Source organism: Choloepus didactylus, chromosome 6 (genome assembly GCF_015220235.1).
Source record: "Choloepus didactylus isolate mChoDid1 chromosome 6, mChoDid1.pri, whole genome shotgun sequence".
NCBI lineage: Eukaryota > Metazoa > Chordata > Mammalia > Pilosa > Megalonychidae > Choloepus > Choloepus didactylus.
This window is the reverse complement of record NC_051312.1, coordinates 79,227,515-79,247,122: the sequence shown is the minus strand read 5'-3', so window position 1 is coordinate 79,247,122 and position 19,608 is coordinate 79,227,515. Positions and strand designations below refer to the sequence as shown.

The 19,608-nt window shown below is 35.1% G+C and overlaps 1 protein-coding gene across 1 annotated transcript; it reads right to left on the bottom strand.

Annotated features, from left to right (window-relative positions):
• Positions 1 to 18,434: 18,434 nt before the first annotated feature.
• LOC119537457 (olfactory receptor 52N4) lies at positions 18,435 to 19,400 on the bottom strand. The gene has a single exon (XM_037839917.1). The coding sequence runs from the start codon at positions 19,398 to 19,400 to the stop codon at positions 18,435 to 18,437; it is 966 nt and encodes a 321-aa protein (XP_037695845.1).
• Between the last annotated feature and the right edge of the window lie 208 nt (positions 19,401 to 19,608).

Sequence of the window (19,608 nt, the reverse complement as noted above, 5' to 3'; positions counted from 1 at the left end):
CCTTTCTTTCCCCTGTCTGCTCTTTTGTGTGTAGGATTTCAGATGCCCTGTCCTCCAGTTCATGAATCTTTTCTTCTGCCTCTTCAAATCTGATGTTGTATATATCCATTCCATTTTTTACCTTGTACTGTGTCTTTCATTCCCATAAGTTCTGCCAATTGTTTTTTCACACTTTTGATTTCTTCCTTAGTTCACCCAATGTCTTCTCTATATGTTTCATCTCTTTTGCCATACCTTTCCTCAAATTGTTGATTTGATTTTTGGATTTATTTAGAAGATTTGTTTGATTAATAATTAGTTGTTTCAATTCCTGTATCTCAGTTGAAGTATAAGTTTGTTCCTTTGGGCCATATCTTCATTTATCCTAAGGTGAGTTGAAATCTTTTTTTGTAGAGGCATCTGGTTTCCTTGATTACCCTAATCAGATTTTCCCAGACCTGACAAGCCCAGGTCTCAGGAAGAAATGTAATCATTATCAAGTTTCCCTGATGAGCAGGTTGTCCAACTTTTTTGTGAGGCCTTTAGACTCTGTTCTTTTCCTATACTGCCCAGCAGGTGGTACTTGTCAGCCTGCAGCTCCCGACCTGAATAAAGAAGTGTAGTCCCTTTAATTCATAGTGGACCTGTCCTGGCCAGGGGCCAAGGGTATCAGAAGCCAAGCTTAGGTTGTTTGTGGTTTGTTTAATTTTCCCCCAAGCTCTCAAGTCTGAGTTCTCTGAGAGAGGGCCACCACTTTTATCTGGGCCCTGTCCCCCATTTTCTCCGGGAAGACACACCCCCAGGGAGTTATCTTCTACACTTGAATTTCTCCTTTGTCTGTGTGACTCTGTGAACTCCACCCTTGCCTGGGTCAGCACTGACAATTGAAAATGCCTGAGGCTTCTTCTCATGAGCTGCTTAGAATGAGAGGAAAAAAAGGGAAAAAGAGCAAAAGCCCCTTTTCAGAGCCAGCCCCAGACCCTCAGTTTCAGCAGTCAACTGGTGTTTGTACCCAGTTCTCTGCGCCCCTTTACTTGGGACATAGCTGTTTTCTGGTATTTTGAGCTCAACTGTCTCCAAAAGCCTCTATTTTTATTTAGTTATGTAATTTTTTTTTTCTCCAGCCTGCCTCATCTCTGCTGGGAGGAACCTGAGATTTCTGCTTGCTCAGGGCTTATCTGTGCTTGTAGCTTGTATTCAATAGTCCAAATTTGTTAAATTAAAATCACAATTGGAGTTAGGTTGAGCTACATTCCCTTGCTCCTGGCAGGGACTGCTTCTTTCTCCCACAGCAAAGTTTTGCAACTCAGCCTGCTTTGCTGCTGGTGGGGGTGCGGGGGGGTGCCAGTTCTGCAGTTTTATTTACAGTTGTTATGCTGGGATCTCAGCCATTCCACCATTCCTGACTAGTGTATGATGTGTGAACAGTCACAAATGTCCCCCAATGGTTGTTCCAGACTATTTACTAATTGTTCCTGGCTATTTACTAGTTGCTCTGAAGGACTAACTAAATTCCACACCTCTCTATGCCACCATCTTTGAGACCTGGAATTCTTCTATTGTGCTGCACTTGGCCTGGGGAGGCTGAGCTCCAGTAAAGAAAGGGAAGGGAAGAAGACACTCTAGCTCTAGGCTGCAGATGAGTGGTTCTCTCCGGGTGTCCCAGGAGAAATTCTTAAAAGAGTTTTATCAATCAACTCAGTCCTATCTTCCACTTCACACAAACATACACCATCATGGGAAAGCACATGATTTTATACTATTCCATATAATATCACCACATCTGCATTTGTAGTAGCAGAGAATGTCCATTACATGCTTCTCCAAACTATTTCTCACAATTGGATACCTTTCCTTCATGCAAGCTAGACTCAGAAGTACTTTATTGATTACATAAAAAACAGGCATCATTATTTATCCATTTTATAGAAGAGGAAACTGAGCCACATAAAAGTTAAGAAACTTGCCTGACATCACCCAAAGTGGTAGAGGTGTACTTTGAGTTCAGATGTTAGCTTTTTCCCTTGGCACTCTCTACATCAGCAACAACTCCAAGGTTTTATTTTAAGTTTTATCTTCTGAATAGATTAACATCTCAATTAGTAAAGCTTTGTACTGCTTTGAAGCTTATCACAAATTTCACTGCTATAACTGTTTTTCATTATCCAAGATTGCATTTCCCACACTGCTAACAATAACAATACTGAAGAATTTCTAATCTTTTCCTTTTCTTCTACATCCCTCCCCTTTCCTGCATAATTGCAAAATCTCTTAAGTTGAGGGGCTCACCTTATTCAAATGTGTCTTGAGTATCTAGCAAAATGTTTGATTCTTTGTAAATTCTGACAAATACAGGCTTTCAAAATGCTCAAAATTGCCTCCTTTTTGCTGAATTTTCTCTCTACTATTTTGGTTACTTTTACTCACATATAAAAGGTTAAATATAAGAGATCCACTCCTTTATTTTTACAAATATCGACACTTAATGAGCACTTGGTGAAATTTAACTATGTCTAGACTTTTCATTTGCTGGAAATTTTAAATAGTGACCGAAAATTCTGGGCAAGAGGAAATTATTATTCACCAAAGGTGTAATGAACATTAATATAATCTAATAAATATAATAATTATAGTATAATTTATAATTTACAGTATAGTATTATATGATATGATATAGAATTGTGTTATATGACATGATAATGATGTTACAGATAACATGTAATGTAATATACACAAAATACAAAATACAAAAGGAGCATAAGGAAGTGAGCTATTAGTTACATATGATGAGTGAGAAAAAATATTTATATGTAACTAATGTAATGGAATTTCATCAGGAGGAGATAGGGCAGGAAGCAATTTTAGTTACAACACACTCAAGTCAAGATTTGAATTTTATTCTGTTGAGAAGAAATCACTTAAGGATTGAAGGTATAACTAATATAATAAGATTATGAGAACTATACTCCATTTTGGAGATGGTGTCTGCAAATATACCAAAAGGATGGGAGGAGAGAAGCAAGAAGAAGGCAAATAATACTTTCTGTGAGTTTCACCAACTTCTAATTACCAAAATCACACACACAACTCTATTTCCATCTCTTCTTAGCATCCTAATGTGGAAGAGATACCTCTTCTTCCTGCCTGTCCACCTGCTCTCAGATACTTCTTTTCTTACTTATTCTACACCTTCATGTTCTCCATTTCAATTGTAATGCCTCCTTCCTTAAACATTAAATATGTTTAATTATCAATCATTTTTTTTAAAACTATCCTTAATAAATGCTCATACTTCATAGACAAGACTTTTCTAAGTTTTGTGGTCTACTTTTCCTCCAGCACACCCAACTGATTGTTAAATCCACTGTAATGTAGCTTCTTGTTATTGAAACAGCCTATCAATGAAATTCTTGTAGATGAACTCAATCTATATATTACTAACCATATTTTACTAGCTCTCTCAGCATCTTTTTATATTATTATATAGGCCCTTGAGGTAGATTAATTGCATTAATGAATAGCTTCCTTTTATCCATATACTTTGGTCCATAAATTTGAATTCCTCATCAATATTATCCTGGACTTGGCTCTGTGAATTATTTTGTTAGTGGCACAATAACAAGCTTGATATAGGCATAAGCTATTAAAAATACATATGTATGTTTTCACACATGTACTGCCTCTCTTGAAATCTTGACAATGACATTCTTAGAACAAGCATAGGCTTTCAGGTTGAGGATGTGTGACCATATGTAGCAGCAATGAGGACTCCCAACTGAGGTTGGGTCTGGGCCAAATGATCACTGGATACTCCATGAGTCCAGCTGAGACTAGATTTAATTTAATTTTAATTTAATTCTTGCTCAAGTTAGAACTTCCCAGCTGAGTTCTAGTCTCAAAAATAAAAAAAAAGTATGTATTTTTGTATGCCACTGAAGTTTTGCGGTTGTTTATTGAACAATATTATTGTGGTGAAATAAAACTGATGCAGTCCTTCATCAAAAAACAGTCTCTCTTTTTGGTTGATAGACTTCATAAACTTATAATTCCTTTCATATCCCTGGACATTTATTTCAAACTCTTTTGATGGACTTTTATTCCAATATATTAAATATAGCTCTTTTTCAGGATTCAAATAGAAGATTAGTATTCTGAGGTCCCCTTTCTTATTTTATCTTCTCTACACATTTATAAATTTTCATTTCTTCAAAGCATTTATTTATTCCACAGATATACTTTGAATGTTGTGTATATGTGTGTATGCACATGAATGTGTATGCCATTCATTTTGTTGGATGCTGCAGTTACTTTGCTGAACAAGAAAGGAAATGTTCTTACACCTTCAAATACTCTCTTTTGGTTGTGGAGAATCAACTAAAAGATTATAATTAACAAAACTGAAGGAAATAAAATATCAATGAGATAGTAACTGGAGAAGCCCTTTACAGAAATTTGCTACTAGAGCTGACTGATGAAAGTAAATAACTCATGAATAACATGATTAATAAATATGAACAAAGAAAGAGGTATAGAACCCCACAACAAACAGAGACCACCGTTACCCTGATATCAAAGACCAACAAAGACCCCACAATGAATATAGATGCAAAAATCCCTTATGAATATAGATGCAAAAATGCTCAACAAAATGTTAGCAAACCAAATCCAACATCACATTAAATGGATTATATGCCACAACCAAAGATCTTGAACATCTTTTCATGTGATTATTGGCCATTTTTATATCTTATTTCTAGAAAATTTTTATTCAAGTTGTGCCAGTTTGAATGAATTGTGTCCCCCAGAAAAGCCATATTCTTTGATGCAATCTTGTGGGGCAGACATATTAGTGGAGATTAAGTTGGAACATTTGGTTTAGGTTGTTTCCATGAAAATGTCCGCACCCAACTGTGGGTGATAACTCTGATGAGATAATTTCCATGGAGGTGTGGTCGTACCCATTCAGCATGGGCCTTAATTACTGGAGCACTATATAAGTTCAGACAGAAGGAGTGAGCTTCCTACAGTCAAGAGGGATACTCTGAAAAATGCCCAGGAGCTGAGAGAGTAGCTGCAGATAAGACACAGTTTGCAGATGGCCATTGAAAGCAGATTCTTGCTTTGGAGAAGCTAAGAGAGGACAAATACCCCAAGAGCAACTAAGAGTGACATTTTTGAGAAACGGCAACCTAGAGAAGAACAGACTGGGAAAAGCCATTTTAAAACCAGAACTTTGGAGCAGACGCCAGCCACATGCCTTCCCAGCTAACAGAGGTTTTCTGGACACCATTGGCCATCCTCCAGTGAAGGTACCCGATTGCTGATGTGTTACCTTGGACACTTTATTGCCTTAAGACTGTGTAACCAAATAAATCCCCTTTTATAAAAGCATATCCATCTCTGGTGTTTTGCATTCTGGCAGCATTATCAAACCAGAACACAAGTCTTTGCCCATTTTTAAATTGTGGTGTTTGTCATTTTGTTGTTGAGTTGTAGGAGGTCTTCATATATTCTGGATGTTTATCAGGCATGTGACTTGCAGCTATTTTATCACATTGCTTATGGTGTCTTTTCACTTTCACAATAATGTCTTTTGATGTACAAAAGTTTTGTGTTTTGATGAATACTACAATCTTACCTCCTTTGGACTGGAATGGGGAGACAGAGCAGAGGATAAAAATAAAAAGTACCCAAGGTTCAAGTACATGAAATACCACTTTTTAACAAAATAATTTGGAGAAATATAATTTTAGTGTTTTAGAAAATAGCAGAATAAAAGAGACACAACAAATGATCATCTCAATAACTGCAAACAAACAGCATTTGATAATATTCAATATCCATTCACAATAAAACTCTAGAAGAATCATAATAGAAAGAACCTTTCTCAACCTGATAAAACACATATACAAAAACCTACAGTTAACATCATACTCAAGAATGATATCCATCTTAGATTCCTAGCTGCTAAAACAAATACTATACACTGAGTTGGTTTAAACAAAGGGCATTTATTGGCTTGTGTTTCTGAGAGTAGAAGTCCAAAATTGAACTATCAGCAAGACTATTCTTTCTCCCAGATTACCATGTTACCTAGGGCAGGCTGCAGACACTTCTTGGTCCTTGCCTTTTCTGTCACATGGCAATGCACATGGCAGGGTTTCCCTCTTTCTCTTCTGGGTTCCTTTGACTTCCAGATTCTTGCTTCTCATTGCTTTCTCCTCTATGTCTGAATTTCATTCTGTTTATACAAAACTCCAATAATCTGGATTATAGCCCAAACTGATTCAGGTGGGAACACCTTAACTAAACATAACAACTTTAAAATGTCCTAGTTACAATGGGTTCATACCCATAGGAGTGGATTAAGGTTAAGAGCATATTTTTCTGGGGTACTTAAGTCAATCCCTAACAAAGACTGAATATTTTCCCCTAACATCCCTAACAAATCAAAGGTTTTTACTTATTGTATTGCTATATTATATGGATATCATAGAGCTGTAAAAAAACAAAATCAATAAAAGAGACATAGAATGGAAATAATAATATATAATGATATATCATTGTCTTTATTCTCAGACTAAATGATCAGATACAGATAAATTCCTTAGGAATATACAAAAGTTTACTAAAAATAATAAGGAAATTTAATCAGTTCACAGGATACAAGGGAAATAAACAAAAAATGAAGTTATTCTCATACACCTGCAACAAACAATTGGAAAATGAAATTTAAAAATTATATTTACATAAGATAAAAATGTGATATATTTTGGGAAACATTTAATGAAGTATGTACACTGCAAAGAAAAGAAATTGCTAAGAGAATTTTTAAATGTATAAATAAATGGAGAGATGGACCACATTTATGGATTGGGATATTTTAAGTTGTTAGGTATTAATTTTTCTGATATTCTTTCATTTACGGATTCAGTGCCAAATGAAGTCCCAACAAGTTTTCTTGATGAAGGAATACACTGTTTCTCAATTTTATACTGAAAGGCAGCGGATCCAGGAGAACCAAAACAATTTTGTAAAGGAGGAACAAAGTTTGAAAACCTAGACTATCTAATTTCAAGGCTTATTGTAAAGGTACAGATATGGACAAGTGGTATTGTCATAAGGATATACATATAGATCAATGGAATGTTATAAAATGTCCAGAAGTAGCCCTACACATGCAATGTCAATTGATTTTCAACAATGATGTCAGGATAATTCAGTGAAGACAGGTTGATTATATATATAGATAGATAGATAGATAACATATCATATACAAAGTTAATATAGAAATTACCTTGAAATGGATCATAGACACAAATGTTACCACCAAAACTATAAAATTTCTAGGGGAAACCATAAAAACCATAGATAATCATTGCAAACTTAGGGAAGACAAAGGTTCCTGGACAGAGTCTGGAAAGTAATAAATACAATAAAAGAAAATTAATAAATTGACTAATCAAAATCAAAACTATCTGCTTTTTGAAAGATACCATTAAGAAAGTGGGAAGACAAGCCACAGACTGGGAGAAAAATGTTCAGAAAACACATATTTAACATCTATTCAAAATATTTAAATAAAAGAGCTCAATACTAATAAGACACACACCTCATTTGAAAAAAATGAACTCTTTTGGGAAATGGTTTGGACATTTCTTATAAAGTTGAATGTAGTCTCATTATACAATTTGGCAATTCCACCCACTGGTAACAGCCAAGAGAAATAAAAATCTATTCCCACAAAAAACTTGTACATCATTGTCCATATCAGCTTTATTCATAATAACCCCAAACAGAAGTTGACCTAAATGCATACTTACTGATCAATGGTTAAAGGAATTCCAATTTAGATATACATATAGAATATCCTGAGCAATAAAATAATTAACCTGTTCATTTGTATAATAATATATTGCAGACCTCAAGAAAATTAAGATGAGTGAAAGAAGTCAGACACTAAAAGTACATAGTGTAGGATTACATTCTTTAAAAATGTAAGAAAATAACTTATCCATAGAATTGAAAGGAGATCAGTGGTTGCTTGTGGCAAGGCTGTGGTCTTAACTGAAAGTGCATAGGAGTACTGTTTGGAGTGATAGCAATATTATGCATTGTAAATGTGGTGGTAGTTACATGGGTGTTAAAACTAATTGACTGTACATTCAAATAAATGCACTTATTTAATGTAAATTATACCCCAATAAAATTGAATTTAAAATTTAAAACATTCAGAAGTTACCTAATAAGGATATTAAACAAGTTTCCTTAACTCCAGGGTCATGTTATAATAGATTCCTTTAAACTGATAATCACAGCTCCACTGGAATTCAAGCTACACAAATAATAAACTGGAAAATCTTTTCTTTTTTTTTTTTTCTTTTGGAGAAAAAACAGAAGAGAAAACAGCTGTGCTAAGAGGTATTCAGTCATGCCTTTTTCTTGTATCCAACAACCTATGATCATTAGCAAGTTAAAACAGTACATTGCTGATAGCAGCCCACAACCTTTATTTACATGAGGTAGATCCTTGCTGTTTGTAAAATCCAACTCCGTCAGTGAAGTTGGATTCAATTCTGCGGGTCTATGTGAATCCAACAGAATCAATACGTGGACCTAAATTTTTCCAAGTTGTTCCATGAGGCACAATAGAGCTCTTATTTCCAGTCCTGCGTGCTTCAAAACTGCTTCATACTACTTGGATCCTCTGGGGTTACAACATGTCTACAACTTCATCTTAAGTGATTGTGATGGTTTGAAGCTGTATGTGCCCCAGAAAAGTATGTTCTCAAAACTAATCTATTCCTATGGATTGTGCGTGGGAACTTTCAATTAGGTTATTTCAGCTGAGGTGGGTTTTAATCCTCTTACTGAAGTCCTTTATAAGGGGATGAAACACACAGAAAACAGAGAAAAAGGCACAGAAGCTGAGAAAGAAAGCCACAGATGGAGCAGCCAGTGCTGAAAGCAGAGACCTGGGAGAGAGGGGAAGGACCAGCAGGCTCCACAATGTGCCAGTGACAGAGGAGTCCAAGATTGACAGTAGCTGGTCTTTGGGGAGAAAGCATTGCCTTAATTGGACATATTTGTGGCTGCAGAACTGTAAGTTGTAAGTTAATAAATCCCGATTGTAAAAGCCATCCAAGTTCTGGTATGTTGCATTTCAGCAAAGCTTTAGCAAATGAAAGCAGTGATCAAATGAGCTTCTAAGTAACTGTGAAAGACCTTGGTTATCAACTGATTTAGTTTCCAGGGCTACTGTAAAGAAGTACCACAGAATAGATGGTCTAAACAATAGTAATTTATTTTCTCACAGTTCTGGAGACCTGAAATCCAAAGTCAAGCTGTCAGTAGTACCATGCTTTCTCTGAAATCTGTGTAGGACTCTGGGGGTGGCTTGCAGGCAATCCATAACTCAGTCTCTGCCTCTGTATCAAGGCCATCTGTCTCCTGTCCTTCTTCTCTCTACTACTACTCAGGGTGTCCAAATTTCCTCTGCTTATAAGGAGTCCAGTCATACTGTATTAGAGTCCACCCTGTTTGGTCTAAAATTGACAAATAACATCTTCAAAAATCCTATTACAAATGGGTCCATATCCACAGGGCCAGGTGTTAGGACTTGATTGTGTAGAAAATGATTCAATCCATAACACCAATATGTGGCCCAAAAAATCATCTCAGAGTTTACATTATTGCTCAGTTTGCTTTGTGCATCTTTAAAGTAATAACTCCCCTGTGTAATTAGGATGCCACACCATTTAATTAGATGTAGATGTGAGTACAACTGCCATTTTCTGCCACCTCCTTTCACATCAAGGAAAACTGAGAGGGGAAAGTGGTTAACCCTTTTATGATAAATACATGGATAGGTAGGTAGGTAGGTAGGTAGATGAATATATAGTTTCTGATAGTGTTCAAATACTCAGAATCCATGTTCTAAAATCGTTATAAATGATTTATTACAAAGACATAGCCTGAATATTTTATTGAAGAAATGACATTTGATTTTTACCAAAGAGGGAAAAAAATTCCTAAAATTTGTTATCTATTATTATCCCCATTTCACAAATGAAAGTCAGAGAAACTAATTGTTTTCCATGTAGCCATTAAGCTAAGAAGAAGATCCAGGAATAAAAACTACTTATCTCTGATTCCATAGATAAGTATCTCTTAACAATTACACTATGTATTATAATATGTTGTTATTATTGAAACTCTTTATTTCAGAATGTCACCAGACTTGATGGGTTGAAACAAATAAAGGCCCTCCTTAAATACTACCTTGGAAGTATTGAGTCAATAACTACCACTTTAATATTTAATTGGCATGAAGAAATGTCTAGAAAATATAAGCACATGAATCTTAACAATGTCATAGAGTGTTTAGGAGGAAGAATTTGGTAATAGCATTGTTCATAATATTAGAATCAGCAAATATTTAGAGAAAACAGGCCTCATTGTAAAATTAGCTATCTGTTACTCTTTAAAATTGATTTAAAAGATTGTCCCCCAAATATTTTATGAGTCAAAACAATGACTTAATCACAACACTAAAAGTGATATAAAAAATAAGTCAAAGACAATTTTTTTTTTATTAGAGACCTTGTGGGTTTACAGAACAATCATGCATGAACTCCAGGATTCCCATATGCCACCCTATTATAAACAACTTGCATTGGCGTGGTACATTTATTACAATTGACAAAAGTACATGTTTATAATTATATTATTAACTATAGTCTACTATTTAACTTAAGGTTCATTTTTGTGTAGTGCATTTTCATGGATTTTTTTTTAGTTTTTATTTTATTAACATATATGCAACCAACCATTTCCCCATTAAACCACATTCAGATATATTTTTCAGTGCTGTTAATTATGTTCACAATGTTTTTCTACCATCACTGCATCCGTTACAAAAACATTTTGATCATTCCAGATAGGAACGCTACATTTTAAGCCTTAACTCCCTATTCCCTATCCCTATCCCTTCCCCTGGTTAACTTTATTCTAGATTAAGGTTTTATGAGCTTGGCTATTACAATTATTTCATATCAGTGAGATCATTTCATATGTGCCATTTTCTGTCACAAGACATTTTGAAGTATGAAAACATCGTCTACTCAAAGGAACAATAGAAAGTGACAGACACAATCCTTGAGGAAGCTCAGACACTGGAATTACTAATCAAGGAAATCATAAATAAATTCAGTAAGCCATAGAAAAATATGGACAAATATGGATAAAGAACTAAAGGAAATCAGGAAAATGACATAAGAAAAAAGCAGGAATTCAAGAGATGGCTATTTTTAAAAGGAATGAAAAATAGAAAAGCTGGAGCTGAAAGGTATAATGATTGAAATAAAATAAAATTACCAGAGGGGTTCAACAGAAAAGTGGAGGAGGCAGAAGAAAGAATTTCCAAAATTGAAATTATACAGTCTGAGTACACAAAGAGAAAAGAATTAAGGGAAGTGAATAGAGACATAATGAAGTGTACCAACTTATGCATTAGGGTAGTTCCAAAAGGAGAAGAGAAATATAAGAGGACAGAAAGAATACTGGAAGAAATAATGGATGAAAACTTACCAAATTTGAAGAAATACATGAATGTCCCCATCCAAGAAACTGAATGAACTCCAAGTAGGATGAACTCAAAAATACCCCACAGGGACACACTATAGTCAAATTGTCAAATGCCGAACACTGGGAGAATCCTAAAAGCAGCAGGAGAGAAGCTTCTCATCACATACAAGGGATCTTCAGTAAGAAGATATACAGAAGAGCAAAAGATGCCCAATATTGTTAGTCATTAGGAAAATCCAAATCAAAACCACAATGAGATACCACTTCATACACCCTAGTATAGCTGTTACTTAAAAAATGGAAAATAACAAGTGAAGATGAGAATGGGGAGAAATTGGAATTTTCATACATTGCTGGTGATCAAGTAAAATGGTCAAGCTGCTGTGGAAAATAGTTTGGTGACTCCTCAAAGTTAAATGTAGAATTACCATATTAGCAAGCAATTCCAGTCTTAGGAACATGCCCCAAATATTCATAATAGGGACATAAAGAGGTATTTGTGTACCTACTTTCACAGAAGCATTATTAATAATAGCCAAAACGTGGAAACAATGCGAGTTTCCATCAATAGATGAATGAACAAACAAATGTGGTATATACACACAATGGAATGAATTGTAAAATATTTAAAAATTAAATTAAAAAATTTTAAATCCATAAAAATAAATGAAGCCCTGATATATTCCACAACATGCATAAACCTTGAAAAATTATTATAAGTGAAATAAGCCAGGCACAAAGAACATATTGTATGATTCCACTTATAAGAAATATCTAGTAAAAGCAAGTTCATAGAGATAGAAAATAGATTAGAGGTTGCCAGAGGCTGGGGCAGCTGTGGGTGTGTGTGTGTGTGTGTGTGTGTGTGTGTGTGTAATAGGGAGTTGTAGCTTAATGATAAAGTTTCTGGTTTGGGTGATGAAAAAGTTTTGGAAATGGATGATGTGGATGGTAACACAGCATTGTAACTGTAATTAATGCCACTGATCTATACACTTACAACGGTTAAAATAACAAGTTTTTTGTTATATATGTGTGTGTGTGTGTGTGTATGTATATGTATGTTACCACAATAAAAAAAAAAAAAAACTTAGAGTCATGCAGGAGCAGATAGAAATCCCAATTAAGCAAAATGTTGGGGGAGAGCAGGAAAAACTTGTAAGGGGAAAGGACAATTTTACATAGTTCAGAAGCATGATAGAATCCTGCCAGATCAAAATAAGAGGAGCATCTAACTATCTTCTTCTCATGACTGTTGTTGTTTACTATTTTCTACCTACATCATATTAATATTATTAGCTTTGTACTTGATAGCCATTTTCTAAATCTTCTTTATATGATATAATTAGAAAAGTACCAGGCTTACAGATAAGAAAGAGATTTTTTGATGGGATCAATCTCTTTCATAATATTTATGCCACGATATTATAAAAATATATTTATATTCATAAATCATCCACAATTTATAAAAACCCTTAATTACTGGGATGGAGTTATTCATATTTATATCTGCAATGTCTAAAATGATAACCTGCTACATATTAGACGTCAATGCATGCATTCTGAGTGAATGAATAGAATAATGAATACATGAATAAAATTTAATTCCTGATTTTTAAAATTATAAAACTATAATCTTAGTAGTATTACCTGGAAAACATAAATGGGACCATCAGAAAAAATAAAACCAGAGTGTCTACCTCATAAATCACCAGAAAACATAAATTTCAAAAAAAAAAAAATCCCCCTTTATAAAAGAGAGAAAATAAAGGCTATCCAAAGAAAGCAGGAAAAAATAAGGCAGGAGGCAAAGCAAATATGTTAATTCAACCAATAAAAGTTAATTATTTAAAATACACTACAAATTACTCAAAATTCAAAGTGATTTTAAATACATATATACGTGCAATAAAAATGGGGTGCATCAGAAGCAAAACGTGCTTGAAGTATGCACAAAGTTTTGTTTTGTTTTGTTTTTTAGTAAACAGAAAAAATACCAAACACACCAAAGTCAGACCAAGAAATATGGAAGGAAATATTAATGTCAGACAAAGTAGAAATCAAAGCCAGAAAATATTGGATCGACACCATGTTTCAGAAACAATAGATGAAATTCTTGACAGTGCAATTAAAGCTGACTGTATCAAATTGTTTCCTGTCCAAGTCTGATAAGCATTCTTTACAACCAAAATAACAGAAAGCACTGAAATGATCTTCCTCATTTTATGAGTAAACTTCTCTTTAACCATATCACAGCTTATTAGCTGATCGTCAATTTCCTTTGTCATCACTGGTGTGGCCCTGAGAAAATAATTGCAAGGCTAATAAAACCTTGCAATTTGCATATGGTTAAAAGAATAATATGGGTTTATAATACAATAATTATGTTTCTTTGAAGATCAAAATTGTCATCCAAATTTTTTCTGTCAAGCTTGTAAATGCATATTTTATCTTTGCATACATTACATTTTTCAAATTGCTTTCACAGATATCATTAACAGAAACAAGGATTATAACATTCATATATATGTAGGTGTAACATTTAAACACATACAAGTGCAAATACATATGCACAAATACATATGTAATTTACACAATTGATAGCTATGGAAATAAAGAGACTTTTGAATTTATTTTTCATAAATGTTTACCTAGAGAAAACCAAGTTGTTACAAGTAGTTGAACAAACTGGATCATAACTTTTCAACAGTGAAGTCTTAACTATATATATCCATGCAACACAAGCACGGAGAAGAATTAGGGAAAATGTAGCTAAATCTAAACTGAAAACAGAAAAATATTTTTGCAATTACTTCTGCCATATTCTCCAAAATACCTATCAGAAAAATGAGATAAATTTTCTCTTTATATTCTTCATATTTCCTTTTAATAGTAATATCTTTAATTATTATAAGTTTATGATGCCAAAACAAACTTAAAATGATTTCAGGACATCATAAATTAATTTCTTCTGCAAGGAATATTGATTGATACTGTGCTGTGGCTGTGGGCAGGGATATTGAAGGATAACATCGATACACAAATATCCCCATTTATAAAGTCCACCTTTGATATCATCTGCTATCTGTCCTCATACCAAACCTCATAAGCAATAACTTTGGTTCCTTTGTAGACATCCCTCAATTCTTAAGAACCGTGTTTCTCTCTTCATATGATAGTGCTTTCATGGTATCAAAAAATGGATGAATTCCAGCCATAGCTAAGTCTCTTTAGAAATCAACCAAGAAAAATTAAACACTCATTTTGAGGATTAAGGGAAGGGCAGGTAAGAAACAAGAGTGTTCTGACCATTGGCCACCTAATCAAGAACTAGTGTCTCACTATTTCCCAATTCCTCCTTTTCATGGGGGTGATTCATACTTCACTTGCACCACTACAGAATAAATGAATTCTATTTGGGTAGGAAAATAACATAGACATTCACAATAAGCATGATAAATTGTACTTAGCAGTAATCAGAGATTTGTAGAAATAAGCATTTTCTAAGAAAACCCAACTTTCCACAACATTTCTATCTTCAAACTATGTATATGGAATCAAACTTGCATTTCTGAGAATATCATAAGCAGGTCACATACAATAAAAGCCTTTTTCCACTTTATCATACCTCCTACAAAACTGGATATCCTGTCATTAGCCTTTAATATGTCCTTTAATACCTTGGTTTCTAGATTGTGAAAAAGTGAGTTCAATGCAATCTGGTCCTGCTGCCCAGGGCCTTGGTTGAACACCATCACAATCCTACAATCAGTGTACACGCATAGCCGTCCACATTTAACTTCCTTGATCTCTGTGTCCTACTGCTCTGAACCTTTAAAGAGAAATATGTTACATATCCCAAGGGGATATTTCAGAGCATCACAGACAGGAGTACTGTTGTGGGAATCCAGTTTATCTCTATAGAAAGAGGAAAAAGAATAAGAGCTTTCCATTCTTCATGCCCAAATGATGATACAAAATAAGTAAATAATTTCATTTGTATGTATCTATAAGTGTGTGCTTGTGTGTGATTATTTATATATTGGGGAGGGATGAGAGTGAACACAAATATTTTTTCATTTCAAACTTTTTATTGTAGCAATACACATCACAAAATGCACCATTTTGCCATATACAAGTGTACAATTAAATAGTATTGATTATAATCATATTACTGGGCTACCATCACTAATAATGGATAAACCTTGAAGACATCATGATGAATAAAATAAATGAAACACAAAAAGGCAAATGTATGATCTTGCTCACAAGAAATACCTAGAAGAAAATTTCATAGAGACAAGTTGTCGTTTAGGTTGCCAGTGGCTACAGTGGGGGCAGGAAGGAGTTATAGTATAATAAGTAGCATCTGTACGAGGTGATCAAAAGTAGGGTTAATGGGTATCTGTGATGACAGTACATTTTAAAATGGTACATCCACTATGGAAATCAGTTTGCAGTTACCTCAGAAAGTTGAACAGAATTATCACACAACTCAACAACCCCACTTCTTGGTATATACCCCCAAAAACTGAAAGCAGGAACTCAAACAGATATCTGTATAGCAGGGTTTATAACACCGTTATCCACCATAGCCAAAAGGTGTAAGCAATCCAAGTGTCCATCAACAGATGAATGGATGGACAAAATGTGTTATATTCAACCCATTCAGCCACGATAAAGAATGAAGTTCTGGTACAAGCTACAAGATGGATGAGACTTGAAGACATGTTGAGTGAAATAAACCAGAAGCAAAATGCAAAATAATGTATGATCTCACCTAGAATAGCCAAATTTTCTAGAAACAGAGAGTAGACTATAGGTTACCATGAGCCAGGCCATGGTGTGATGAGGGGGGTGGTATAGTGGAGAAGAGGGAGCTTTTGCTCAGTTGATGCAGAGATTATATCTAAGGTGATGAAAACAGTTGGGGTAATGGATATTGGTGATAGTAGCACAATATTATGAATGTAATTAATACCACTAAATTGGACATCATTAGTGGTCAAAATGGGAATGTTTGGATTGTATATATGTTACTACAATTAAAAAGTTTTTAATAAGAAAACCAAACTGCTGAGTGAAAAAATAAACAAAAGATTGAGATCTTTAGCACAATAGGATGTATTTAAGTTGAAACACATAAAATCACTAAATTTGTTTTCAAAGATATTCAAATATACAAAAAGATATGCCAAAACATTGTACAGAAAGCAGGGGATGAGAAATAGGAGTGGAGTCAGAGTGGAAAAAACTAAGCTTTCCACTTTCAGAAGATGGGCATCAGGAGTAAGAAGTATGTGGAAAACAGCTCTCTGAACCTTAGCCTCATCTTTAGAATAATTAGTACATAGACAATACTTAGGACAAAGTAACTGGAAGGGAATTCCTAGGAACAGAATGTAAGGAAAAAATTAGGGTTGAATGCAATGATATGACAAATATGTAAGAATCTGGCATAAAGAAAGATGATCTAGAAAGTGAGGCTGTAGAGAAGTGTTCAGCAAGAATGAAGGAAACCATGAATGTGCTTCGGAAGCAAACAATGGGAGTATTTCAAATTATCAGGAATATTCAATGCAATTCAAGTATTTCTGAGAGGTAATGCTACGTGAGCACAGAAAGAGGCCTATTTTATTTGTTAACATGGAAGGCACTAATGAAATTGACAAAAGCATTTTCAGGTGATTAGAGAGATAGGGGAAAGACAAACCAGAGGAAGAATGATTTTGAGAAAGTAGAGGGAGAGAATGTTGACACCATGTTACTAGAAGTTTCAATGTCAAGGGGGGCAGAGAAATGGCAGGATATGTGGAGGGCAGTTATGTTTTAGAAGGTGGGATTTCTTTTGTAGGATCTTAAAATGATACATAAATAAAGATGACTCATCAAATAATTAAATACAATTCAATGAGTATAATTAATTGAATTGGGAAAAGCAATGTATATTCTTGTCCATTCAATGGGGAGAGAAAAGAATAAAAAATGTTTACTCCATATTTCTACACAATATCTTATTTTATGAAACATTAATATGAAAGTATGATTTTCTTCAACCCTTATTTAAAGCAGAAGAACTTTAAGTATTAGAGAGAAGTTTAATTTTCTTTTTAAATTCTACAATTGGAAATAAGATGAAACAAGTACTTTTTGTTCCCCTCTCCTGGTGCTTTCATGAAAAAAAAAATTCATTTTTTTATATTTGGTTAAGAGATCTATCTCTTCCTGTGGACTGTGTGCTTTCAAAAACCCTCTTAAAGAAAACAGGATCTGCAGTTATTCTGTAGTGAAACAATTACATGTGTGAACTGGCTTGGAGAAAAATTTTCAACCAAATAACTTGATTCTAATAAGATATTCAGAAATATAAAGCTCATACTGAAGACTTCATGGGGTGCAGTCTAGTTTCTACAGGAAGTAATCATGAGAAAACAGAGATATTCTGGTAATTTTGAGAAAAACACAGCACATACATTCCAGAGGAAACTAGCAACTGGCTATAAATCTGGCAATTATAATCAGTATTTGAAACAGAATCCAGAACAAGACCACTGTTCTCAGAAGATCTCCTTCATTTTTTTCCTTTATTCATTTGTTTCTAAAAAAACTGAATCATTAGTTTTATTCAATCAAACTTAGGATAATAATGGGGCTAGTTTTCCCCAAGGATGAAAAGGTACTGAGCTCAGAGAGAGGCTGTTATGCCAGTGATGTTGAGATTCTCAGGACATTATTTGCAGGGCACCATTTACCATCCTCCCTGTTCATGGTCAAGAACTACTCCCAGAAACACTTTAGCAGCTCTTGCCTAAACATGTGGATAAGAGAAATCCTTCCCTTCTCTTCTTATCCCTAGCAAATGTTTTTTTTCATATGCTGTGGGATTTGCTGTCCTTAGAACCTGAAAGGATCCTTAGGACACAGTCTTGTATCTGCTTGGTTTTCACCCCATAGACAACAGGATTCATAGTGGGAGGCAAGAGCAGATAAATATTTGCCACCATGATGTGGCAAGATGGAGGGATAATGTGGTCCCCAAAGCGGTGGGAAAATAAGGAGAAGAGAGCTGGACTGTAGGAGAAAACAATGGCACAGATGTGGGCAGTGCAGGTGCTGAAGGCCTTCTGTCGAGCATCTGCTGACGAGAGGCTGAACACTGCCCTGAGGATCATGGTGTAGGAGACTGTGATGCACAGGATGTCAAAGCCCCCAATCAAGAGGGCAACCATCAGGCCATAGACAGCATTGACCTTGACATTGCCACAGGACAATTTGGCTATGGACATGTGGTCACAGTAGGTATGGGAAATTACATTCCCTCTGCAATAGGGCAGGTGTTTGGTGAGGAAAGTAAGGGGAATGATGAGCAACACACCTCTCAGGAAGGTGGCCAGCCCAGCCTTTGCAATAACAGGATTGGTGAGGATAATCGAGTAGCGCAGAGGGTAGCAGATGGCCACGTAGCGGTCCAGGGCCATAAGCATGAGCACCCCGGACTCCATCACTGTGAAGGTGTGAACGAAGAACATCTGGGCCAGGCATTCATCAAAGCTGATTTCCTTGAGGTGGAACCAGAAGATGCTGAGGGCCTTAGGGATTGCACTAGAGCACATGACAAGGTCAGTGAAGGAAAGCATGGCCAAGAAGTAGTACATGGGCCTGTGCAGGGAGTCTTCATAGCGGATGAGGTAGAGGAGTCCACAGTTCCCCACCATAGCCACAACATACATGGAGCAGAATGGAAAGGAAATCCAGACATGCATGTCCTCCAGGCCTGGGACTCCATTCAGAATGAATGATGCTGGGGCCAAGTCTGTTTTATTGAGCATTAGCATCATTATCTGTTATGGTCATTTATGTGAGTTTCTTAGAGTAAGAAAAAGAGAAGGGAAATGCAGATTGTTATCATTGTCTCACCCTCCCTCAACTTTTTAAATTCCACAGTGCATTTTAATGATCAAGCACCACATTTTCTGGACTGTCAGAGAATAGCTTTTTGTTTGCTTGTTTATGTGTTGTTTAGTCATTAATTAATTGATCAAT